General features: G+C 38.1%; 1 protein-coding gene across 7 annotated transcripts in view; it reads right to left on the reverse strand.

Annotated features, from left to right (window-relative positions):
• The window catches only part of ST7L (suppression of tumorigenicity 7 like), a 97,932-nt gene that overhangs the window by 57,907 nt on the left and 13,074 nt on the right, over positions 1-26,951 (reverse strand). For 5 of the 7 annotated variants that reach the window (XM_025370050.1, XM_025371595.1, XM_025369241.1 and 2 more), the window contains 6 exons: positions 20,829-20,883; positions 18,264-18,379; positions 11,511-11,589; positions 3,250-3,404; positions 1,669-1,766; positions 1,287-1,401 (listed from right to left, as the gene is read on the reverse strand). In XM_025370050.1, the coding sequence (XP_025225835.1) occupies positions 1,287-1,401; positions 1,669-1,766; positions 3,250-3,404; positions 11,511-11,589; positions 18,264-18,379; positions 20,829-20,883 (618 nt within the window). The remainder of the gene's footprint in view (positions 1-1,286; positions 1,402-1,668; positions 1,767-3,249; positions 3,405-11,510; positions 11,590-18,263; positions 18,380-20,828; positions 20,884-26,951) is intronic. The other 2 variants (XM_025373506.1, XM_025372169.1) reach the window with 2 other exon arrangements.

Below are 26,951 nucleotides of genomic sequence, written 5' to 3' on the forward strand. Positions count from 1 at the left end.
GTCAGGAGATCGAGAACATCCTGGCCAACACGGTGAAACCCTGTCTCTACTAAAAAAAGTACAAAAAAATTAGCCAGGCATGGTGGCAGGCACCTGTAGACCCAGCTACTTGGGAGGCTGAGGCAGGAGAATGGCATGAACCTGGGAAGTGGAGCTTGCAGTGAGCCAAGATTGCACCACTGCACTTCTGCCTGGGCGACAGAGCAAGACTCCATCTCAAAAATAAAAAAATAAAAATAAAAATAACCAACAGATATTGAATTGTTACCATGGGAAGACTAGGGAACAAAGAAATCAAGCACCTGGATTTGCCTTTTACTGGCTGGGAGACCTTACCCCAATACTTTAACCTTCTTAAACTCCAGTTTCCTTATTCAGTAATTGGAGACAGTAAAAATACTTGTCCCACCACATCATAAGACTACTATAAGGATCATATTATCATTGAACTTTGCAACTGAAAAGCATTGTAAAAATGTTATTCTGAATTGCTCTTATAGTATATACTGCTAAGCAACTTCTGTCAGCCTTGCTTGACACTCCAAAACAAATGAGGTACCCCCACTATGTGCACAGCACCCATACTTCTCCAATTATCTCACCAAACATGCTGTCTCCAATGTAACTGCTGTTCATTTGTCTGTATGTTCCACTAAACTGTAAATAAACTGTAAATCTTATGAGGGCTCCCCTTCCTTTTTTTTTTTTTTTTGAGACAGGGTCTTCCTCTGTCACCTAGGCTGGACTACAGTGGTGCAATCACAGCTCACTACAGACTTAACCTCCCTGGTTCAAGTGATCCTCCCACCTTAGCCTCCCAAGTAGCTGGGATTACAGGTACACACCACCATGACCAATATTTTTTTTTTTTTAATTTTTAGTAGAGACAGGGTCTTGCCATGTTACCCACGATGGTCTCCAACTCCTGGGCTCAAGTGATCCTCCCACCTCAGCCTCCAAAACAAAATCCTGGGATTACAGGTGTGAGCCACCATGCCTGGCCTCCCATGTTGTCTTGTTCACTATCATATTCTGAATGACTCACTCATATTAGAAACAAGCACTCAATAAACAAACAAATAAATCTTGACAGAAGAAAAGTTCTTCCTTGCAGGATTTTGCTAATAAAAGTCCTGATAAAGAAGATACTTAATAGCAACCTTTGGGTGCTAAATACTGACTGGTAAGAACAGAAAGAGAAAATTAAATACTAGACTATAACCATATTTATAATTACATAATTGGAAAAGAATAACCATGCTATCAACTAAGGGAACATGACTCACCATCATATTTTGCTAGGACTGCCTGAACATCTGCATAGGCCTGTAATTCTAAAAGTGATTCTAAGAGATTTTCATGGATGTTCAACATGGTAAGAGGAGGAAATTCTTTCATCAACTGTATATTAAAAGGAAAAAAAAGATTAAAATCATAACAAAGGAACTCAATACAGCTGAGTCAGATTCATTAAAGTAGAAATTCTTGTTTCTTAACATAGCTGTGAAGAAGACCTAACACTTAAGAAAGGCATATATTAAATAAATACCTTGTTCTAAAAACTACCAATTAAAATACAATGATTCTGCATTAAAATAATGGGCAACTTAACTACATTTTTAGTTTGTGGAGGAATAAATGTAATAGTCCCATCATCAATTTACTTACATCTCTCATTATTTTTACTGCTTCTCTTATTCTTCCTAACTTTCTTGCACACATTGCCAATCTTCTTTTAATATATACCAGTACATTGGTATCTCTCCCTATTTAGAAAAACAAAAAATGATACAACTATCACTTTTGTATTGTAGGTTGCTATTTCATTAACAAGTCCATTAATTTTATTCACTTCCCTTGGAAGATTCAATTAAAATTAAATTATGTCAAAATGGAAGAATATTAATGATGGCTACATTTGGGTGATAAATATTGAACAGAAGTGTTCTCTATTTTTGTGGATGTTTTAAGTTTTCTGTATTATAACTTAAAATACACATTTAATTATTTTTGCCTCTAATAGTGACCTAAGTACAGTATATATAATTCGTGTATGATTGACAAGTTTATTTTAACATTAACAAAAAAGAAATACATTAATAGGAAGATATAACATTAACTTAGTATTTAAACTTGTGCATAAATGATCTATTATTCTGATACTCTCTATTGTTTTAATTGAAAAACAAAAAATGTCCAAAACAAAATTTCCATGGCTAATGTAAACTTTTCTTAACAGTGAGTAATTGACAAACTATAAAACTACTTCTAGAAAGAGCTAACAAATATTTCTGTAACTATCTCATAACCGTATTTGAGATTATTCAAAGACAAATGGCATGACATTTTTAAAGATGTAGTTTCATTAGTTCCAGGCTACGAAATTATATATTCCCACAAATATGTGTTATAAAAATGTGCATTAATGAAACATACCATATATATCAGTATTTAGCTTAGGGAGAAAAACATTATCCAAATTTTAATTTACACACAAAAAAAGATTTAGAACTTAGCTGCCAGTAAATAATGCATTATATAAACATATTTCAATTTATTACCCACTATTTGCCAAAATCATGAAACTAAAACCCTCTGGCCATAAAAATAGCAGGAAGCAGCACCATCGCTGATTCTAACATCTTTGGTAAAATAAAATCTCAATCATAACTGGTAGAGCATATCTAAGAACAGAAAGGACCTCAGTTGCTATGGCTCATCTGATCTCAAGCACATCAAGGAGAAAAATCAAAGAAAGAATCAATGCCAAGCATGAGGTTGGATTTTGGGCTAAGAATCAGATGGTGTGAAAGGGGCCACTCCCTAGCACTATATGCAGATACACAGTCTGAAGAGCAAACCAAATAATGTACCTTTATTGTTGCTTAGAGTAAGGGTGAGGATAAAGATAACAGCTGTTTATCATCACTAGAAGGCTCTCCTGAATGCTGAAAGTTATGTTTTTGCAATGACCAGCCTAATTCTCACATGAAATAAATTACTGTTAAGTCTCAGAGCAGCACATCTTCTCTCAATAACCTGAACAGATCTATTCCCTTCCACAAGCATTCTCTGGCTAATACACATTTCTGTCTTACTGGCTTGTAGGTATTATGAATAGATTAGTTATTTCCAGTGAAAATTAACTAACCTGTATGTATTAAGTTTTGTATTATTGTTGTTTCGTGTTAAGACACAAGCAAATTACAGGTGCTAAAAGACAGTAATAACCAGTTCAAACTTGCTTACTCAGTTGAGCTTCATGCTGAGGACTTTGGTGCTGGCACTGCTGTGACTGCCTATAAATTGTTTCTCCTGCCTTGAGTGCCTGTTTAAATAACTTTTCAGCATCTACAATAGTTGTTGCTTCTTCCTCAGCCAGTAGAACGTATGCAGTGGCACAGCTATGAAGAAAGCAAGAAGGCAATTTTAAATAAAATGATAAAGCAAGCATTTTCTCTTGGTTTTGTCCCTTTGTTGTATGTCATATTTACTTATGTACACTTTTTCCATCTTTAGAAGAAAAAACAAAAAAAGACCACTTCATTCAATATTTTACCTTAAGAGGGGCACACTGGTATATTCTTTATATCTGATTCCACAATTTTTCCACTTTTTTATCTTTTCCCTCTGCTCTTTATTTTCTGGGGTTTTGTTTTTTTTTTTTTTTTTGGGTAAAAAACAAAGTTTTTAAACTTCTATCTCATTCTCTGACCCATTGTCCTGTGTTTTCTTTTTGTGAAAGGGGGGAGAAAAGAAGATTTATAATTATCTGAATGATATACCTTCTACTGGTCATACCTGCTTTTTTTTTTTTTTTTTGAGATGGAATTTTGCTTTTGTCGCCCAGGCTGGAGTGCAGTGGCCCAATCTCGGCTCACTGAAACCTCTGCCTCCTGGATTCAAACAATTCTCCTGTCTCAGCCTCCCGAGTAGCTGGGATTATAGGCATGCGACACCACGCCCAGCTAATTTTTGTATTTTTAGTAGAGATGGGGTTTCAACATGTTGGCCAGGCTGGTCTAGAACTCCTGACCTCAGGCGATCCACCTGCCTCAGCTTTTCAAAGAGCTGGGATTACAGGCATGAGCCACCGCACCCAGTTAGTCATACCTGCTTTTAGTTGCTATATACTTTATGATATCCATTTCATGGGGCACGTATGGGGAGGGTGAGGATTGGGAAGATAATCCCTTGACCAACTAGGCATCTTTAACATCTGACTCAGAAACATATTCCGGGACTAGACATTTTCCCCAAATCTGAGTTCTCCCCTTTGCATGCTGTCCTGTCTACCCATGGACTTATCCACAATACTATGCGGTATAACTTCCCTTGTTCTGAATTGAGGTACTTCCTCCTACACTCCTATCCTCATTCCTCACAACTATGCTTATGCCAAGTTTGCTTTTCCTCACCCCACTAAAACACAGAGGCTTTTCTTTGTATCTTTTAAGTCAACACCTGGCTAATAAACTAATTCTTGTTTTGGGGCCACAAAGAGAAACAAAATGTTGTTATTCCATTCCCAGAAATAACAAATCCATCTCTTCTAGAGACAATGTCCTAGTTGTGATTATCTAAGCCTGCACTGTCCAGTATTCTAGGCATTAGCCACATGTGGCTATTGAGCACTTGAAATGTGACGAGTTCGAATTGAGATGTGATGCAAGTGTAAAAATGCATAACGAATTTTGAAGACTTAGAAGAATGTAAAGTTCCTCATTTATAGATTTTAGAAAAGTACTGACTATATGTTAAAATATTTTAATATTTTGGGCCGGACGTGGTGGCTCATGCCTGTAATCCCAGCACTTTGGGAGGCCAAGGTGGGCAGATCACGAGGTCAGGAGATCGAGACTACCGTGAAACCCTGTCTCTACTAAAAAAAATAAAAAGAATTAGCCGGGCGCGGCAGCGGGCACCTGTAGTGCCAGCTACTCGGGAGGCTGAGGCATGAGAATGGAGTGAACCTGGGAGGCGGAGCTTGCAGCAAGCTGAGATCGCGCCACTGCACTCCAGCCTGGGCGACAGAGTGAGACTCCATCTCAAAAAAAAAAAAAAATTAATATTTTGAATATAGCTAAATAAAACATTATTCAGATTAATTTCACCTATTTCTTTTTACTTTTTAAATGTGGCTACTAGAAAATTTAAAGTTACATATGTGGCTTGCGTTATATTTCTAATAACTTGTGCTTATCTAAGCAAGAGGAGAGAAATTATTGATAAACGTACAAGACCAAGCATTAAACAAAAGTGATGGCAGGTAGCTATCATTAAGTGGGGACAAAAAACGTTCTTCAGATATAGAAAATGCAAATCATACCATTTCATCATCCTTCAAATAAGAAGACCCTATAGTATATAACAATTTCACTAATCAATAAAGATTTCTCCATTACATTACACTAGATCCCTGTGAAGTGTTAGATATACTGCTGCTTTAAACACTGGCCTTCCTGCCCAGGCACAGTGGCTCATGGCTATAATCCCAGCACTTTGGGAGGTCAAGGCAGGAGGATCACTTGAGGCCAGTAGTTTGAGACTAGCCTGGGCAACACAATGAGACCCTTTCTCTATTAAAAAAATAATAATAATAAAAATTTAAAAATTGGCTAGGTGTGGCTGTGTGCACCTGTAGTCCTAGCTACTTTGGAGGCTGAGGCAAGAGGATTGCTTAAGGCCAGGAGTTTGAGGTTACAATGAAGCTATCATCTTACCACTGCACTCCAGTCTGGGCAACAGAGCAAGACCCTGTCTCTAAACAAAAACAAAAACCAAAGACACTAGGCTTCCTGACTGTCATTCCAAAAACCAATTGAAATGTTTTAAAATAACCATAATAGCCAGGCGCAGTGGCTCACGCTTGTAATCCCGGCACTTTGGGAGGCCGAGGCAGGCGGATCACAAGGTCAGGAGATCAAGACCATCCGGGCTAACACGATGAAACCCCGTCTCTACTAAAAATACGAAAAATTAGCCAGGTGAGGTGGCGGGCGCCTGTAGTCCCAGCTACTCTGGAGGCTGAGGCGGGAGAATGGCGGGAACCCGGGAGGCAGAGATTGCAGTGAGCCGAGATCGCACCACTGCACTCCAGCCTGAGTGACAGAGCGAGACTCCGTCTCAAAAAATAAAATAAAATAAAATAAAACAAAACAAAACAAAATAAAATAAAATAACCATAATAAAAGCACTTTTTAAAAGACCTAGATGGGTATAAATCAAAATATAACCATAATTATATGCTTATATTTTGAATGTATGTACATATATATATATATATATATATATTTTTTTTTTGCAACAGTCTTGCTCTGTCACCCAGGCTAGAGTGCGGTGGCGTGATCTCGGCTCACTGCAAACTCCGCCTCCCGGGGTTCATGCCATTCTCCCACCTCAGCCTCCCGAGTAGCAAGGACTACAGGGCCCGCCACCATGCCTGGCTAATTTTTTGTATTTTTAGTAGAGACGGGGTTTCACCGTGTAAGCCAGGATGGTCTTGATCTCCTGACCTCGTGATCCGCCCGCCTTGGCCTCCCAAAGGGCCGGGATTACAAGTGTGAGCCACCGCACCTGGCCGAATGTATGTATATATTTTTAATGACTGTATGGCTGTAGGTGAAAAGATTTTTTCCCCCTTAAAGCATTCTTGGATTTGTTCAAAGTATTTTATATGGATACTAATTCAGGAAATTAATTATGTGAATACCTAATTAATCTTACATTGAAGAATGTTAGTTTTTTACATTGAGGTAAAATTCAAATAACAAGGTTCACAGTTTAAAGCATTTTGAAGTATACAATCCAATAATTTTTAATGTATTCACAAAGTTGTGCAACCATCGCCACAATGTAATTCCAGAACATTTTCATTATCCCCACAAGAAACCCCGTACCTATTAAGTAGCCACTCCCCATCTCCCTTGCCTCCTCAATCCCTGGCAATCCCAAATCTATTTCTGCCTCTTCACAATGTCCTCTGATACACAAAATATTTTAATTTTTATTAAGTCCATTTGCCTGATTTTTCTTTTGCTGCTTGTGCTTTTGGTGATATAATTTATGAGACCCCTGCTAAATTCAAGGTGGTGATGATTTGTCTCTATGCTTTCTTCTAAGAGTTCTGTAGTTTTAACTCTTCCATTTAGGTCATTGATTGATTTTTAAATTAATTGGGATATATGGTATGAGGTAAGGGACCACCTTTATGCTTTTATATATGTGGTTATCCAGTTGTTCCAACATCATTGTTGAAAAGACTATTCTTTCCTCCATTGAATGGTTTTGACACCCTTGTCAAAAATCATGACCAGGTGTGGTGGCTCACACCTGTAATCTCAGCACTTTGGGAGGCCGAGGCAGGTGGATCACCTGAGGTCAGGAGTTCAAGACCAGCCTGGCCAACATGGTGAAACCTTTTCTCTACTAAAAATACAGAATTAGCCAGGTATGGTGGCGCATGCCTGTATTCCCAGCTATTTGGGAGGCTAAGGCAGGAGAATCACTTGAACCCAGGAGGTGGAGGTTGCAGTGAGCCGAGATCGTGCCATTGAACTCCAGCCTGGGCAAAAAGAATGAAACTCTGTCTCAAAACAAAACAAAACAAAACAAAACAATCAACTGACCATAGATACATGGGTTTATTTCTGGAATCTCAATTTGAATCCATTGATCTAGGTGTCTATCCTTATGATTTAACTACTGTAGCTTTGCAGTAAATTTTTTAATTGGGTAGTGTGAGTCTTCTAATTTTGTGCATCTATTTCAAGATTGTTTTGGTATTCAGGGTCTCTTGCAGTTCTATATGAATTATAGGATCGCCCTGTCCATTTCTGCAGAAATGATAATTAAAATTTTTACAGGGATTGCACTGAATCCATAGATCAATTTAGGGAGTACTGACATTCTAACAATAATGTCTCCCAATCCATGAACATGGGATGTCTTTTGATTTATTTATTTAACTTATGCTTTATAGTTTTCAGCATCCAAGTCTTGCACCTCCTTGATTAAATTTATTTCTAAGTATTTAAATCTTTCTGATGCTTTTGTAAATGGAATTGTTTTCTTAATTTCCTTTTCAGATTATTCATTGCTAGGATATAGACATACAACTGATTTTCATATGTTGATTTTGTTTCTCACAATTTTGTCAATACTTTCATTAGCTCTAATAGTTTCTTTGCGGATTAAGATTTTCTACAAACAAGATTATGCCATCTGTGAATGGAGACAGTTTTACTTCTTCCTTTCCAATTCAGATGCCATGTAAAATTTTTCTTCCCTAACTGCACTGACTAGAACCTTCAGTACACCATGTAACACAGAAGTACAAGTGCAGACATCCTGCCTTTTTTCTGATGGTGGAGGGAAACCTTTCAGTCTTTCATCAGTAAGTATGCATTTAGCTGTAGATTTTTCAGATGCAGATGTTCTTGAGGAAGTTTCCTTCCATTCCTAGTTTTTTAAAGTTTTCATCATAAAATGCTGTTGGATTTTGTCAGATCTTTTTCTACATCAATTGAGATGGTCATGTAGTTCTTGTCTTTTGGTCTATTAATGTGGAGTATTACATTAATTGATTTCCATATATTTATCATGATGGGGAATTTTGTCAAATGTTTTTTCTACATCAGTTGAGATAATCATGTGGTTTCTTTCTTCATTCTGTTAATGTACTGTACTACATTGACTGATTTTCATATGTTGAACCATTCTTGCATCCATGAATAAATGCCACCTGGTCAGGGTGTATAACATTTTTAATATGTTGCTGTATTTGAGGGGTTATTATCTTGTTCTCAGCTATGATTTCTTCAAGTATTCTTTCTGCCCTTTCTCTCTCTTCTTTGGGACTCCTATAATGCATAGATTGATATGCTTGATAGCATCCTACAGTTCTCTCAGACTCTGGTCATATTTCTTTACTCCTTAATTTTTCCTGCTCCTTGAATTGGGTAATCTCAATTGACTTAAATGAAATTCACTGGTCTTGCTTCTGTCTGCTTAAATCTGCTTGCTGTTGAACCCCTATGATAAATTTTTCATTTTAGTTATGCTTTTCAATTCTGGAATTTCTATTTAGTTACTTTTAATTATTCCTCCCTCTTTACTGATATTCTGTAATGGTGAGATACCATTATCATGGGTTCCTTTACCTCCTTGATCATATTTAAAATAGTTGATTTAAGCTTTGTGTCTATTAATCCGAAGTCTAGGCTTCACAGGGGCAGCTTTTACTAATTTCTTTTCTTTTTATTTTTTGAGACAGGGTGTCTTTATGTTACCCAGGCTGGTCTCAAACTTCTGAGCTCAAGTGATCCTTCTGCCTTGGTCTCCCAAAGTGCTGGGACTACAGGTATAAGCTACCACACCCAGCCTAATTTCTTTTCTTTTCCATGTATGGGCCATATTTTCTTGTTTCTTTGCATGCCTTGTAATTTTTTGTTGAAAACTGGAAATTTTAAATATTATACTCTGACAACTCTAGAAATATAATTTTCTCTACTCCCTAGGATTTGTTGTTGCTGCTTTTGCAGTTGTTTGTTTAGTGACTTTTCTGAACCCATTTTATAAAATCTATATTATTTGTCCTGTGTGACCAGTGACACGTGTGCTATTTTAGCCTTGTGGTCAGTTGGTGATTCGATAGAGATTTCCTTAAACACCTGGGACCAAAACCAAACAAAACACAAAAAGTAAAAACTATTTGCAAATGGGCTCTGTGTGGGTGCTAGGGCATACCTTCACATTCAGTCAAACAGTTTACAACTCTGCCTTAGCTTTCACCTCCTACTTGTGCAGAACATGAAGATTAGGCAGACTTGAGAGCTTAGGACTTTCTCAAGTCTTTTCTGAACATGTCCCCAGCTCTGGCTGTGTGTGGGGCCTTGATTCCCAGAAATGTGTGGGAGCTTTTCAGAGTCTTTTTTCCTCAAAGTATCTAATTCCTCAGACTTTGCTCACAAGTTTTCTGGTTTGTCTACTATTTGTCCTTCCTGTTATCCCTTGCCCCAGGCAGCAGCAGCTAATGCATTTGCCTTTAAATGTTTTTAACAAATGACCCAGAGTGTAGTTATGTCAGTTCTGGGAGGGTTTTGAAGTTGAGGACTCTCTTCTTTCAGTAAGCTGAAATAAAGCAAGCCCTTTGAGCTAGTGCTTCAGGGAGCCAACAGACAAGTCAAAACAAACGACCACAGTTCCTTGAAAATAAGGTCCATTCAACTTCCTCTGGTACTAGAAACCTATCCCTGGAATGTACTCTGTTGTCTTCAAGACTGCCACTGAGCTAGGGAGTGAGGGATGGGGCCAGGATAAATAAAACACTACAAAGCTTTCTTAGAGAGATTCGGGTGTTTTTTCCCCTTGATTAAGCATTCACTAGGTTACTGTAAACTTTTGATTAGTTTCCAGAGTTTTAATAAAGTTGATCCTTGGGCGGGCAAGGGGGCTCAAGCCTGTAATCCCAGCACTTTGAGAGGCCGAGACGGGCGGATCACGAGGTCAGGAGATCGAGACCATACTGGCTAACCCGGTGAAACCCCGTCTCTACTAAAAAATACAAAAAACTAGCTGGGCGAGGTGGCGGGCGCCTATAGTCCCAGCTACTCGAGGCTGAGGCAGGAGAATGGCGTAAACCTGGGAGGCGGAGCTTGCAGTGAGCTGAGATCCGGCCACTGCACTCCAGCCTGGGCGACAGAGCGAGACTCCGTCTCAAAAAAAATAAAAAATAAAAAAATAAAATAAAGTTTATCCTGACAGTTTCTGCCAGTTTATTATTTTGGCATTCTTTACTCTGCCATTTTTGCTCCACCTTGGGAAGGTCTTCTTAATAAGGATAACATATATACTGGGGGGAGAAGGTTCAGGGAATAACTCCAAATTTACATTATTCAGGAAGCATTCCTTGATAAACCCCAACTGGAACCATATTTTCACTCTTGGTATTTATTTAGTCTGCATTAGATTAGTATTTATTGATCTGTTCCTTGTAAAGATTAAGTTGTCTTATGATTTTACATTTTGCCTTTTCAAAATATAAAAAGTTCAAAACTATAAAAAATGCAGCTAACATGGAAAAAAATAAACTTGATAGAGCTATGTTTTACTTATTTTTAATTCCCTTCTCATGGCTTCAAGTCCATTAACAACTAAAGTACTCAAGATTGAATGTTTCAAGTGAATGATTCAAATGAAAAAATTAAAACAGGTGCATAAGTATATTAGTATTTTAATACCCTTTTAACTATAAAGTACTATCACCATTCTCCATGAGCAGAAAAGTACTTCTAGCATAATTTCTATTCAAAAGCATATATAGATTTACAATTTCAGAAGCAAAATACAGATGTTGGCAAACACCGAAATCTTTATTAAATATCTATAACATGCAAAAGGGAAATGACTAATGACTCCAAGTATCTTAGGAACAGACAAAAGGAGATATAAAAATCATTTGTCTTGGTTTCCTTCAAAATAAATTTACTTTCCATATATTTCAAACTTACTCATTGTTCAATTCTAAAGCTTGATAGGCTGCTTTGATTCGAGCTGGAGGATTTCTTTCCCTCCAGGCCTTCTGCATAACTGTAGAAAAAATATGTCATAAAGTGGATGAGATGGTAAACAAATAATCTGCAAAATGTATGAAGAATAAGCTAGTGGAGTAAACAAAGCTTTAAATAACATATTCTTAAACATACAAAACAAGAAACTAGGTTATTAGTTCACTTTATCCATACGAGAAATTTATATTAAATTTGGAAGCTTCACATAAAAGAAAAATATATTCTTTCTCTGATTTATATGAACAATATATAGGGTACTTAAACAAGTTAATTATATCATTATTATATATGAACATTTATATATCTATAAATGCATGTTAACATTGAATTTAAGTGACATCACATTATAATCAATATGAAATATTACAGTTCTACTTTTATCATTCTGAAAAGGTTTTATGGAACTGCAAAAAATAAAAATATACAAAAACTTAATAACAAAGTCTTTGTCTAATGAATGATTCACTCTACGAAGAATGTATGGGATTGCATTTTGTGTAAAAGGGAAAAAAAATGAATTAATTAGAATATAGTACTGCTAGAAAATGTCAGCCTCTATCAGGATTCAACAAAGACCTGAGTTAGGATTTCTTTGGAATATTAATTTTGCTACCAATTTACTGTACCAAAATGAAGACTTCACAGTAAGTAAAGTTTTCTTTAATTAAATAAGCAAACAAATAAAGTAGACTCAGAAGACTAACTGGCCCATTTCAAGTTTGATAAGAAAAATAGAGAACCTATGAGTGTTGCTTTTCGAACAAAACCTGCAACTGTCCAGGAAGAATAATGTGAAAAATGTTTGAATTTTCCTTTGGAAATAAAATATTAGTCTTGGCTTAGCAAAGGAGTCAATATATTCCATTTGTATAACAAAAATACATTTCTTATATCAAACATGTCACCAGCTAGCTGACACCTAATGCTTCCTGAACTTGACAAACTGATGCAAGTCAGCACCCATTTGATACAGGGCAGTAAAAGAACATCATTCTGTTGCAACACTAAATATTACATTAAAATAATGTATAATGTTAGACTTGTAATTTTTGATGATAGGCTGTCTTCTACAAGTTATATGATATTTACAAGTCAAATTTTAACACTGAATTTATATTAACATTTTAAACTGTTATTTGGTACTCTAGTATATTAAATACATATCCTAATTTATCTAACCAATTCCCTTTTGATGGACAATTAAGTATACTAAATTTTTTGGTAATACAAAACATTGTGATAACAATCTTTCAGTATGTGTCTTTTCATAACTAATTAAATACTTCCTTTCTAGTAGAATAGCTGGCTAAAATATGTATATTTTAAAAGATTCTGGATATGTAATAAGTTTGGGAAGTTAAGAAAAAAAAAAAGATTCCAGATATACACCCCTCAAACTCCGCAGTAAGACTGTATTAATTTATACTTTTTCAGGCTGTATAACACAGTATAATCAATCTTTGCTAATTTAACAACTTAACACAGTATTACCAATCTTTGCTAATTTAATATCTGAAACTTATCTCATTTTCATTTGTGTTTTTTTAAATTTCTAGTGAGGTTGTCTAATTCACCTTTAAATATTTTATCTTATTCTTTTGTTTCCAAATGCTCTACCTAGCCTTTCAAGAGTATTCTTCAAAACCAAAGCAGTCCTAAGCCTAAGCGGAAAGGAGAAATAAAGTTGACGGGGGGAAAATGTATATATTTTTTTCTAAAATAAGGCTTAGGAGTAATTTAAAACAAAATGCTGATTTGGTATTCAATTGTCCTCTTTAAGGGCTCTTGATATGCTGAATATAATTAACATAAGCAATTAGCAACTCACTCAAATTTATCTATTTTTCAAGTTAAATAACATTCTAATATGCTAACAAGCACAAAACAGATCAGCAGTTATCGTAAGGTCAGGGGTCATAAATGTAAATGCCTACAAATGCCAGGCATTAAACATAAATGAGTGGACTGAAAGCATATTCACTGTCTAAAGGAGAGAGCCACAACTCAGTTTCATCTTATTACTGCCAAGTGTAAATTCAGGTTCAATTTTGCCCCATTTTTCAACCTTCAAAAGGCACAAATTCAGATTTTAATGTAAAATCTCCTGATTTTTAAATGCTGAAGAAAAAATCCAAAAAACAATACTGGGCCCTTCTGGATATGTTTTTTCTCTGCCTCAGATAAATTAATAGAAGAAGAACAAAATCTAATTTAGTTATTACTGATGACAGTAAGTCAAGAGAAATTTGCCACATCACATATATACACATTTGTATTTTTGAAAATAAAACTACTGATATAAATCATGACCTTTATGTGAGGGTCTGAAAAGATTAATATGGAATCAACAGTCTGTTTCTGAAGATCATTCACAGACACACTCTGTCTGACTTGAGTTCAACCTTTAGCTGGGGTTAGACACACCTCTATAGAAGTACATAAAACTTAGAAAGGACCAAGTGGGATACACGGTTTTAAGAAAATCAACTTCTAAAGCTTCAACTTGATCACTCTTTCCTATAACTGATCTACCAAAGAATGTTTCTCTGGTTTCCCTATCCTACCTAACCACAATTCCTATACCCGCTCCCCACGAAGATATGTTCCTTTCTCTTATTTTACAAAAAACACACAAACACACAAAAGGCTTACTTCTTACTCATCCTGAATCTTACAAGGTGTAATGCCCTATAGTGTAAAAATCTCCAGGCGCCAAAGGGACAATTCAAAGTTTGGGTTGGGGGCAGCCATGTTTAATCAAGGCATCCTATAATAGTATTCCTGCCTTTTATTTATTTAACAGTGAAGCTTGGCATTGGAAAGAAAGTATTCTGGCCCTGTATTCAGGTATATTACAGAATGAAGAAGGGAAAGATAACAATTTTTAACAGTTTCATTAGTACCCCTCCCTACTTACTATCAAAGAACGGATTCTCCTAAGGGAAGGTCCCCTCACATCAAGGCAAAGCAGGCATTAGCAAGGAGTAATAAATGCAGTGAAGCCTTATTTTGGCCAAGTGGTAAGTTCTAGGCAAAGTTCCAAGACACAGCTATCTTTCTATCTTAGAATCTGAATTCAGAAGATAGATAGTTGTCATGGGGAGGCATATTAATATGTTTATTTAAATTGAAAAGTGAAGTCAGACTTCTCTGTCAGAAAGTAAATATGATTTGGTTGATAGAACTGACAATGAGAACTCACCCAGTCAATTAGATTATATACAGAACCTTCCACAAAGTTTAAAGAGCTAAATATGTAGCTCTAAGGATTTGACAGAAATATAATGAAAGCACATCATAACACTTGAACCTTACAGTCAAATGCAATTCAAATTTTTAAAAATTACATTAGAATGTTTTATTGTAGAAAAGGATGGAAGTGTGATACCAGACTCTACAGCATGAAACAATGGTAATAAAATTACATAGGGATGTAAAACAGATATGTGTTCAAGAAGAAAAAAGACAAAATTTACTACTGTTAAAGAGCATTTGGTAAGCTAGGTGCGGTGGCTTACGCCTGTAATCTCAGCACTTTGGAAGACCAAGGCGGGGTGGATCACCTGAGGTTGGGAGTTCAAGACCATCCTGACCAACATGGAGAAACCCCGTCTCTACTAAAAATACAAAATTAGCCAGGCATAGTGGCGCATGCCTGTAATCCCAGGTACTCAGGAGGATGAGGCAGGAGAATCGCTTCAACCCGGGAGGTGGAGGTTGTGGCAAGCTGAGATTGCGCCATTGCACTCCAGCCTAGGCAACAAAAGCGAAACTTGGTCTCCAAAAAAAAAAAAAAAAAAAAGAGAGAGAGAATTTGTTTACATATTGTTTTGTTTGGTTGTTTTTTTCTTTAGATAAAGGGTCTCTGTCCCTCAGGCTGCAGTGCAGGGGTGCCATCGTAGCTTACTGCAGCCTCAACCTTCTAGGCTTAAGAGATCCACCCACCTCAGCCTCTCAAGTAGCTGGGACTACAGGCATGCACCATCACACCTGATTAATCTTAAAACTTTTTTGTAGAGATGGGGTCTTACTGTGTTGCCCAGGCTGACAAACTCCTAGACTCACGGGATGCTCCTACCTCGGCCTCCCAAAGTGCTGGGATTACAGGCATGAGCCACTGTCCTTGGCCTATTCATGTATTTTTCAGTGGATTGTAGTGGGCATTAAATCATTTGATTTCATAACACATATTGAAATATAGGGTATAATATTATTTTTAAATGTCTGTATTTTGCACTATGTAAAAAATTACATTCTCTATGATTATTTAACCTTATGATGTCAACTTAAAAATGTGTGAAGGGACACATTCTTTTTCAAAATTCTTTTAGGAGATATTCAAATAAAAATGTTTTAATACCACACCTTCAGTAGATAGCCATGATTGCTATTTTAAAAGCCTGCTGGTGTTTGCAATTCAGTGTCACTCTGTGAGAGGGGCTGTGAGAGAAAGGGTGGTGAGACCTAACTTCCAGAATCACTCAACCCTTAAAGTTAACATACAGCACTGATATTGTACTGCTGTTATTTCCCCAACACCTATCCTTTTGCCAGTAATATAAACATTAAGCATATAAACATAAATCTATTCTTTTTACTCCTTTATCTGCAATTAAATCATTTTATATAACCATACCAAAGATCCTTGGCTTTCCTATCATCCACTCTTAACGTATTTAATCTAACAAAGATAAATCACTAGGAACTCATTTTAATGCAGGAAACTGGCTGTTTTTCAGACCCTTCAGTGATTTTGTGGTGGGTAGAAGCAGTAATAGTGTAGTGGTTAACAGCCAGTCTTGAGTTTGAAACATAGTTTTATCATTATTAGCTGTGTGATTAAAGGCATATTACTTGATCCCCCTTTGCTTCGGTTCCTTTATTGTTAAAATGGGGCTCATAATACTACCTATCTCATAAAGTGACTGGGAAGATTACATTTCTATAAATTGCTCAGAATAGTGCCTGGTACATAGTAAGCCTAGACGAGTATTGGCTATTATTAGTGAAATTGCTTAAGACCTCTGTGACATCTAGGCTATTCAATCATTCATACTTTTTTTTTTTTTTGAGACGGAGTCTCACTGTGTCGCCCCGGCTGGAGTGCAATGGCCCAATCTTGGCTCACTGCAAACTCCACCTCCGGGATTCAACTGATTCTCCCACCTCAGTCTCCCGAGTAGGTGGGATTACAGGCACCCACCATCATACCCACCTAATTTTTGTATTTTTGTAGAGACGGGGTTTTACCATGTTGACCAGGCTGGTCTCGGACTCCTGACCTCCGGTGATCCACCCACCTTGGCCTCCCAAAGTGCTGGGATTAAAGGCGTGAGCCACCGTGCCCAGCCCATTCATACTTTCCTCAAAGAATAAATATTAATATTTACATTACGCCAAGCAATGTGCTGGATAATAGAGATTCAAAGATGAAGAGAATATAGTCCCTGCTGTCTGAAAGTTCATACCCTAGTAGCAAAGACAAACGTGAAAGCAATATAACATTAACAAATAAATGTTTGTGGCTGAATAAATTAAAGTTACTTCATAGAGGTTTGGACTATGTAGTACAGAATTGCAGAAAACAAAATGTTTAATTCTGTGACAAGGGATCCCAGAGAGGGCTTTCTAGAAAATGTGACTTTTAATTTGGATAATGAAGGATAAAAAGTAACTCATCAGATGGATAAGGAGGGTGGGTTCATTCAAAGTAGAAAAAAAATTTTGATAAAGATCCCAGACCAGGGTATAGTGGCTCATGTCTGTAATCCTAATGTTTTGTAATGAGTTTGAGGTTACTTGGAGCTATCACTGCACCACTGCACTCCAGCCTGGACGACAGAGTGAAATCAATCAATCAACCAGCCCTGTCTTTTTTGTTTGTTTGTTTTTTGAGATGGAGTCTCGCTCTGTCACCCAGGCTGGAGTGCAGTGGCCAGATCTCAGCTCACTGCAAGCTCCACCTCCCGGGTTTAGCCATTCTCCTGCCTCAGCCTCCCGAGTAGCTGGGACTACAGGTGCCCGCCACTTCGCCCGGCTAGTTTTTTGTATTTTTTAGTAGAGACGGGGTTTCACCGTGTTAGCCAGGATGGTATCAATCTCCTGACCTCGTGATCCGCCCGTCTCGGCCTCCCAAAGTGCTGGGATTACAGGCTTGAGCCACCGCGCCCGGCCTGACCAGCCCTGTCTTTAAGCCATATAATTGAGAGTCTCAATACTCTCTTCTATAGATAAGCACTTGGAGAAAACTAAACACATAAATTTCTACGATCTTCTACCACTTTATATGCATCTCTAACTCACAACTAAAACAAAATATATTCTGGTTTTCTCTACATGCCATTCTCCAATGTTTATACATTGACCTGTTGTTTTATTTTATGTATAATTGCAGGTGTTCATTTCCCAGACGGAAACAGGGTACACTGTTTTCTGGAAAAGTAGTTGTCGTATTTGATCTGAAAGGTTTTTGAAGTAGTAAAAGAAATATGAAATATTTTAAATTCTTTATAAGGAAAGCAGTGTATCAACCTAGCTTATAGTCATAATTTAATCTGAGTTTCTTATCAATAATATAAACAACTCAAAGCCAAATAACTAAATAACTCTGTATATTATAATAAACAACTCTAAAGAACTTCTAAAATCATCTTCATGATCACTGTTTATACTATGAACAGATACGATACATACCTGTGTCTGAAGGACGTAAAAAATCTGTGTCACAGGTGAAAAAGGTCTGATGATCCTGAGCTGACAGGTTCATGTCACAGTATGTAAGTGGCTCTTTACCAGTCACCCAAGTGTATCTTTACCAAAACACGACAAAATATTTAAATTGAACATGAGATAGCATCTATCTGCTATAATAAACACTACTTAAATTCAAAAATATACTGCTACACATTTGGATGTTGTAAAATCTTACAATCAGTAAAACAAAAGATAACCTCACAAACTACTTAGAATATGATAATAAAACGTCAAAGACCAAATAGAAAAATAATATTGAATAAACAACTGCTTTTGAAAATTGAATTGGGCTGGGTGCCGTGGCTCATGACTGTAATCTCAGTGCTTTGGGAGGCTGAGGCTGGTAGATCACTTGAGACCTGGAGTTTGAGACCAGCCTGGGCAACATAGTGAGGCCTGTCTCTACCAGCTACTGGGGAGGCTGAAGCTGAAGGATCACTTGAGCCCAAGAGCTCAAGACCAGCCTGAGCGAGCAATATAGCGAGATCTTGTCTCTATTTTTTAACTTTAAAAAAAAAAAAAAGAAGACTCAGTAAAACGAAAATTAAGGATTGGGAATTGGGACATAAAATGAAGCCTGAAATGGAGCTAACATATGAAATGTATACCCAGAAGTTATACTTTTACATTAAGAGAAAATAATCATTCAAAAGAAGCATAAGAATTCCTGATACTAAGAAATTTATCCTAGGCCAGGCACAGTGGCTCACACCTTAATCCTTGGCACTTTGGGAGGCTGAGGCAGGAGGATCACTTGGGGTCAGGAGTTTGAGACCAGCCTGGCCAATATGGTAAAACCCTGTCTCTCCTAAAAATACAAAAATTAGCCGGATGTGGTATGGGCTGCCTGTGATCCCAGCTACTTGGGAGGGAGGCTGAGGCAGAAGAATCACTTGAACCCGGGAGGAGGAGATTGCAGTGAACCAAGATCATGCCACTGCACTCCAGCCTGGGTGACAGAGAGAGATTCAGTCTCAAGAAAAAAAATTTTATATATATACACACACACATTTCTTTTTAAGATCTTCAGGAAATGGAAACTGTATAATACAACAAATAGCCTCAAACTTTGATTAAACACAGTAAGAGATTCAAGGACCTGTTTCTTACAGGTATCCCTTAATACAGGCTAATGGCATCTTTCATAAAAGCCTAGCTTTCACTTCACAGGATGTCACTATCTTACACTATCAAGTCTTTAAGCACAGGAGCCATTGCTTAGTCATTTTTGTATCTCCATCATTTTGCACAGTGCCTGTACATGGTAGAAACATAATGTTTCTTATTCAGTAAGTTAAATAACATGCCCCATTCTACTTCTAGGTAAAATACAGCACTCCTCAAAATAAAAGTAAAGTATCTTTGCTCATAAGTTTCAAAAGATGTTTTCTCATTTAGAGTTAAAAACCAGAAGAGAAATGGACACAGTAGTGAAAATAGGAAGTGGCACTATGAAATCAATATAAAAATATAGTACCCTCTACTGTTGCACAATTTACATTCAGAGTGATGTTTTCTAATGCATCCCAAATTTTGAAATTTAGCAATCATGCACAGGAATACGACGACACTGGTAATTTTTTCTTAATGCCACAAATTCTTTGAAAAAGGCTTTTTATAAACCAGGGGCCTAATATATACTTATACATATATAATATATACTTATACATATCACAAATACTTATATGTATCATAAACCAGGAGCCTAATATATACTTATACATATCACAAACATATGGTTTGATGCAATGTTTCTTATGATTATCAAATTAAACACAGGTTATGTGTGGTAGTTCATGCCTGTAATTTCAATGATTTGCAAGGCCAAGGTAGGAGTATTACTTGAGCCCAGAAGTTTGGGATGAACCTGGGCAACATAGAAAGACCCCTGTCTACCAAAATTTTTTTTGAGATGGAGTTTTGTTCTTGTCACCTGGGCTGGAGCGCGATGGCATCATCTCAGCTCACTGCAACTGTTGCCTCCTGGGTTCAAGTGATTCTCCTGCCTCGGCCTCCCAAAGTGCTGGGATTACAGGCGTAAGCCACCATACCCGGCCTCTACCAAAAATTTTTAAAAATTAGCTGGATGTGGGCTCTGCCTATGGAGTAGCCATTCTTTTATTTCTTTACTTTCTTAATAAACTTGTTTTCACTTAAAAAAAAAAAATTAGCTGGATGTGGTGGCATGTGCCTGTAGTCCCAACTACTTGGGAGACTGAGACAGGAGAATTGCTTGAGCCCAGGAGGTCAAGGCTGCAGCTAGCTATGATCGTGCTACTGCACTCCAGCCTGAGTGACAGAGCAAGACTCTATCTCCAAAAAAAAAGAAAAAAGTAAACACAGTCAAGATGCTGCCAAATAAACTGTGGACTAATCATTTTTACCTTATTATAGATCAGTATCTCCTACTAGAAGAGCTGTGATATTTTATAAAGACAAATGATTTTGTAAATACCTTCACTCTAGAACCAATGCCCTACTTATACTGAAAGCAAAATGTAATACCTCCGATATTCTGCTCCTCTGAAAAGATTTAGAGGGTTTCTCCATACCTTACATTCTGAAAAACAAAGGAGAAAAAGGGGGAAAAAGAGACACTTTAAAATCTTCACTTAACCAACATCTATTGTCTACCTACTGTAGGCTAAGCGCGGTGCTAGCCACAGATGATACAAAGATGAATAAAGCATGCTTTCAAAAAACAGAATTAAATCTAGTCATTTCCATATTTTTGCCTCCATAGCATTTAGTTCATAATTCAATTATAGTACTTACCATATTACAATATGATTATCTGCTTGGTTTTGTTTCCTCTTTAAAATATGAAGTCTTAAAACTTTGCTTATTTTTCTATTTCTATAACCAAGCACAGCCTCTGGAACTGACTTGCTTAACTGAATTAAACATAGTATGAGAGTAGTCATGTAAATGGCCTGAACCCCGATAACAGACATGTTTCGTTCTTTTTTTTGAGATGGAGTCTCGCTCTGTCACCCAGGCTAGAGTGCAGTGGTGCAATCTCGGCTCACTGCAAGCTCCACCTCCTGGGTTCATGCCATTCTCCTGCCTCAGCCTCCCGAGTAGCTAGCTGGGACTACAGGCGCTCGCCTGGCTAATTTTTTGTATTTTTAGTAGAGACAGGGTTTCACCATGTTAGCCAGGATGGTCTAAATCTCCTGATCTCGTGATCCACCTGCCTCAGCCTCCCAAAGTACTGGGATTACAGGTGTGAGCCACCGTGCCCGGCCAGACACATTTTGTTCTAAGAAAAAAAAAAAAAAGCATTAAATTTGTTTTGGGGAAATCAGGGAAGGCTTTAGAAAGGGGGTGACATTTGAACTGACGTTGAATCACTGTAAAAAATGAGAATAAGGTTGCAAAATGAAGAACATCTGAAGCAGAGGAAGTGTCATAAAACCATACAGCATGGTTAGGCTAGAGTACAGGGTAAGGAGTGGGAGGGAGAACCGTAAATGGGGTTAGAAAACAGATTGGAAAAGGCCAGGCACAGTGGCTCACGTCTGTAATCCCAGCACTTTGGGAGAGTGAGGTGGGCAGATGACCTGAGGTCAGTAGTTCAAGACCAGCCTAGCCAACATAATGAAACCCCAGTTCTACTAAAAATACAAAATTAGCTGGGCATGGTAGTGCCTGCCTCTAATCCCAGGTACTCAGGAGGCTGAGGCTGAGACTGAGACAGAAGAATTTCTTAAACCTGGGAGGCAGAGGTTGCAGTGGATGGAGATCGCACCATTGCACTCCAGCCTGGGTGACGAGAGCGAAACTCCATCTCAAAAAAAAAAATAAAAGAAAATAGACTGGAAGAAATTGATGAAGGACCGTATGTACTATAGAAAAGAGTTTAGATATTATTCTTGGTCATCAAAGGTTTATGAGCAGAAAAATAACAAATACCAGATCTTTGTTTAGATCAGCAGTTCTCAAAGTATAATTCATGGAACTGTAAAGTAACAATTCTTCAAATAAATTCTAAGACATAATTTGCCTTTTTAAATGTGTTTACTTGAACTCGGATGCATGACCCTGAGAGTAAGGGTGTCCTTAAATTTTGTACCCCAGGCACCTGCCTCACTTGTCTTACTTGTCCTGCAAAATTGAACTGGTGATGAAAAGTCAACGATGGGTAAAACTGCTAGTACATTAGCATGAGTCAAGACAATGACACCAAACTGTACTAGCAGTCATTGGATTCTTCACTTCCACATCCTTACAGTAAAAATAAGGCAAATTTCTTTTAAACATTATAGCAGGTATGATGGTTGTCTCTAGTAAAGCAATTTGTGAGAACTGGCCCCTTTTGTAATGAAACACCACTTTTACTTGAAAGAGCCACACACAAACTTAGTTATTTAGATGGGTACCTGGCAGATATTTTCTTTAAAATGAACTGAGTCTGTCAAGATCAAGGAAGAAAATGAAAGTATTTGCTGCCAGTGATAAAATTTGAGCTTTCAAGTACATATTGAAATTTTTTTAAATGTGTGTCTGCTACTGTGAGCCTGGCAAATTTCACAATAAAGACTTTTCTATGAGAATGGTGGTGATATTAACAAATGAGTTTTTTTGTATTATGCAATAAAATGGATCATGATATGGATATGATACACATAGCTCAGTGAACAAGTATTTTCCAAACAACCAATGTACGATATAAAATTATGCATAAAAGATCCATTCAAAATGTTAAGATATACCAATAGATTTTCACATAACAGAGCATGCAAAGTTCAGATTTTACACCACAACTAAACTTTCAGAAAAGTACTCATAGAAAGTTTTAGTGTAGTATCAAAAAAAGGTATCCACAATTTTCTGAGAAGACTATTAAAATACTCCTCCCCTTTTCAATTACACATCTGGGTGAAGCCAGGTTTTCTTCACACACTTCAATCGAACAGCATTTCACAATAGACAACGGAGAATAAGTTGTCTTCTATTAACTGAACTTTTTCTTGTTGTGGGAAACATAATTATTTTTCACAAAGTGTGTATTAGCTCAGGCTGCCATAACAAAATACCATTGACTGTGTGGCTTAACATAAATTTATTTTCTCACAATTCTGGAGGCTAGAAGTTTGAGATCAGGGTACCTGCAGGGTGCCAGCACGGCTGAGTACTGGTGAGGCTGAATTCTTGCTGTGTTCTCACAAGAGAGAGAGAGCTCTGGTATCTCTTATTATTATAAGGCCTTCCTGTCTTATCAGATCAGGTTTCTACTCATAGTTTATCTTAATTACTACCTGAAGCCCTATTTTCAATAGTCATATGGGGAATTAGGGGTTCAAACTTAGAAGGCGGAGGTTACAGTGAGCCAACATGGTGCCACTGCACTTCAGCCTGGGCAACAGAGCGAGACTTCATCTCAAAATAAGTAAGTAGAAATACATTAATTCTCCCCCAAAAGTCTTAACTCATTCCAGCATCAATTCTAAAATCTAAAGGCCAAAGTTTCTTCTGAATATTATCTGAATCAGACATAGGGGAGGGGAGGCTCAAGGTACAATTCATTCTTAGACTCAGTTCCTCTCCAAAAGTGAACCTATGGAACCAGACAAGTTATACGTTCCCAATATATTGTATGATGGTGGGCAGACATAGGATAGACGTTCCCATTCTCAAATGAAAAAAATCAAAAGGAAGGAAGGGGTAATAGTTACCAAGTCCAAAACCTAGCAACGCAAATTCTATTACATCTTAAAGTTTAAATGCCAGGCACAGTGGCACATGCCTGTAATCCCAGCTACTCAGGAGGCTGTGGCAGGAGGATCACTTGAGCCCAGGAGTTCAAGACCCCAGCCTGGGGAATATAGTGAGGCCTTGTCTCTCTTAAAAAAAAAAAAAAAAAAAAAAAGCCCAGGCAAGGTGGCTCACACCTGTAATCCCAGCACTGTGGGAGGCTGAGGCAGGTGGATCACCTAAGGTCAGGTATTCAAGACCAGCCTGGCCAACATGGTGAAACTCCATCTCTACTAATAATAGAAAAAAATTAGCTGGGCGTGGTGGTGCATGCCTGTAATCCCCACTATTCGGAGGCTGAAGCAGGAGAATCACTTGAACCTAGGAGGCAGAGGTTGCAGTGAGTCAAGATCACGCCATTGCATTCCAGCCTGGGCAGCAAGAGTAAAACTCCAGCTCCAAAAAACAAACAAACAACAAAAAAAGGCCAGGCGCGGTAGCTCACACCTATAATTCCAGCACTTTGGGAGACCAAGGTGGGTGGATCAAGAGATGAGGAGTTCAAGACTAGCCTGGCCAAGATAGTGAAACCTCATCTCTATTAAAAACTCCAAAAAGATTAGCTGGGTGTAGTGGCAGGTGCCTGTAATCCCAGCTACTTGGGAGGCTGAGGCAGGAGAATCACCTGAACCCAGGCAGCAGAGGTTGCAGTGAGCTGAGATTGTGCTCCCGCACTCCAGCCTGGGCGACAGAATGAGACTCCGTCTCAGGAAAAAAAAAAAAAAAGGCCAGGTGCAGTGGCTCATGCCTGTAATCCCAGCACTTTTGGAGGCTGAGACAGGTAGATCACCTGAGGTTGGGAGTTCCAGACCAGCCTGACCAACATGGAGAAAACCCATCTCTACTAAAAATACAAAATTAGCCGGGTGTGGTGGCACACGCCTGTAATCCCAGCTACTCGGGAGGCTGAGGTAGGAGAATCACTTGAACCTGGGAGGCAGAGGTTTCAGTGAGTCGAGATCGCGCCATTGCACTCCAGCCTGGGAAACAGAGCAAGACTCCATCTCAAAACAAAAACAAAAACAAAAACAAAAAAAGAGAGAAAAAGCGTGAGAATTATTTTTGATACTCTGCCCTCCAGGCCCACTGGGATGGCAGTGTCACCCCCATAGCTCTGTGGTACAGCCCCACCCATGCAGCTCTCTGTGAGGGTGGCCTGGCCCCAGAAACTGGAAAGGCAGCCTCACCCTTTGAAATCAAGGAGGAAATAGCCTTCCTCTCTGGGCCTGTATTAGGAGTGGCAGTCCTGGGTTTGGTCATTCTTCCTTTTATTTGAAGTCAGTACATGTTCACAATTGAATAGCTCTATGGTTTGGTCCTATAGAATCCAAAAAGTCTAACGGCCTTCCTTCATTCTGTCCCACCTTCCCTGTCCCTTTTAGTTCAAACTGGTAGTGTGTTTGCTCGTATAAACTCAACTCTGTTTCTGGTTTCTACTAAAATGACTAAGTCCATGAAGTGCACACATGATATCAAATAGTTGTTCAACCACACCCCTACTGTTGTCTTCAGAACAAGTTTTCTCAGGTATTTATAAAATGGATAGGCTGAGAATTTCCAAATCTTCAAGTTGTGCTTCCTTTTTGCTTAACAAGTGCTTCTTCTGTTCATCTCTTTCCTTTCACATTTCACTATAAGCGGTCAGAAGAAACCAAGTTGTGCCACTTTGCTTAGACGTCTCCTCAGCTAAATATCCAATGTCATTGCTCTGAAGTTCTACTCTCCGCAAAATGCTAGAATATAGTTCAGCCAGTTCTTTTCCACTTCATACAAGGACCACCTTTCCTCCAGTTCCCAACCACATATTCCTCATTTCCATTTGAGACCTCACCAAACTGTCCTTATCCATATTTCAAGCTTGCACCTCAAAACTCTTTCAGCCTCATTACCCAGCTCCAAAGCTGCTTCCACATATTTAGGTGTTTGTTATAGTGGCACCCCACTTCTTCATACCAAAATCTGAGTTAGTCAGCTCAGGTTGCCATAACAAAATATCATATGCTGAGTGGCTTAACAACAGAAATTTATTTTCTCACAATGTGAAGGTTGGAAGTCCAAGATCAAGGTACCAGAATGGTTGGGCTCTGGTGAGGGCTCTCCTCTTGACCTTCAGAGAGCAGTCTTCTCACTGTGTCTTCGCATGGCAGAGAGACAGCAATCCCTCTCTTCCTCTTCGTACAAAGCCCACCAATACTATCAGATGAGGATTCCCTCATTTAACCTTGATCATCTCCTAAAAATCCTAGCTCCTAATACAGTTACATTAGAGGTTAGTTTCAACATATGAATTCCGGGGGACAATTTCAGTCTACAACATGTTAACATGTAATGGATTTACTGCTATTAAAAAGTATTTTTAAATTTCCTGCTTTAATTTCTAATATGATAAATATTGATGGATATAATCCACATTTAAACACAGGCTCTTTGAGGTCCTGGATAATTTTTTTTTTTTTTTTGAGACAGAGTCTCGCTCTGTCGCCCAGGCTGAGTGCAGTGGCGCAATCTCAGCTCACTGCAAGCTCTGCCTCCCGGGTTCATGCCATTCTCTTGCCTCAGCCTCCTGAGTAGCTGGGACTACAGGTACCTGCCACCACGCCCAGCTAACTTTTTGTATTTTTAGTAGAGATGGGGTTTCACCATGGTCTCGATCTCCTGACCTCATGATCTGCCTACCTTGGCCTCCCAAAGTGTTGGGATTACAGGCATGAGCCACCGCGCCAGGCCTGGATAATTTTTTAAGAATGTAAAGAATTCCTTAGTCTAAAAAGTTTGAGAACCACTTTTTCTTTTTACATAGTTAAGGAGAGAGGATGTACTAGAAGGGGAAGTATAAGAGGAAGGGAAACCACTTAGGATACTACAGCAATA

Source organism: Theropithecus gelada, chromosome 1 (genome assembly GCF_003255815.1).
Source record: "Theropithecus gelada isolate Dixy chromosome 1, Tgel_1.0, whole genome shotgun sequence".
Classification (NCBI taxonomy): domain Eukaryota; kingdom Metazoa; phylum Chordata; class Mammalia; order Primates; family Cercopithecidae; genus Theropithecus; species Theropithecus gelada.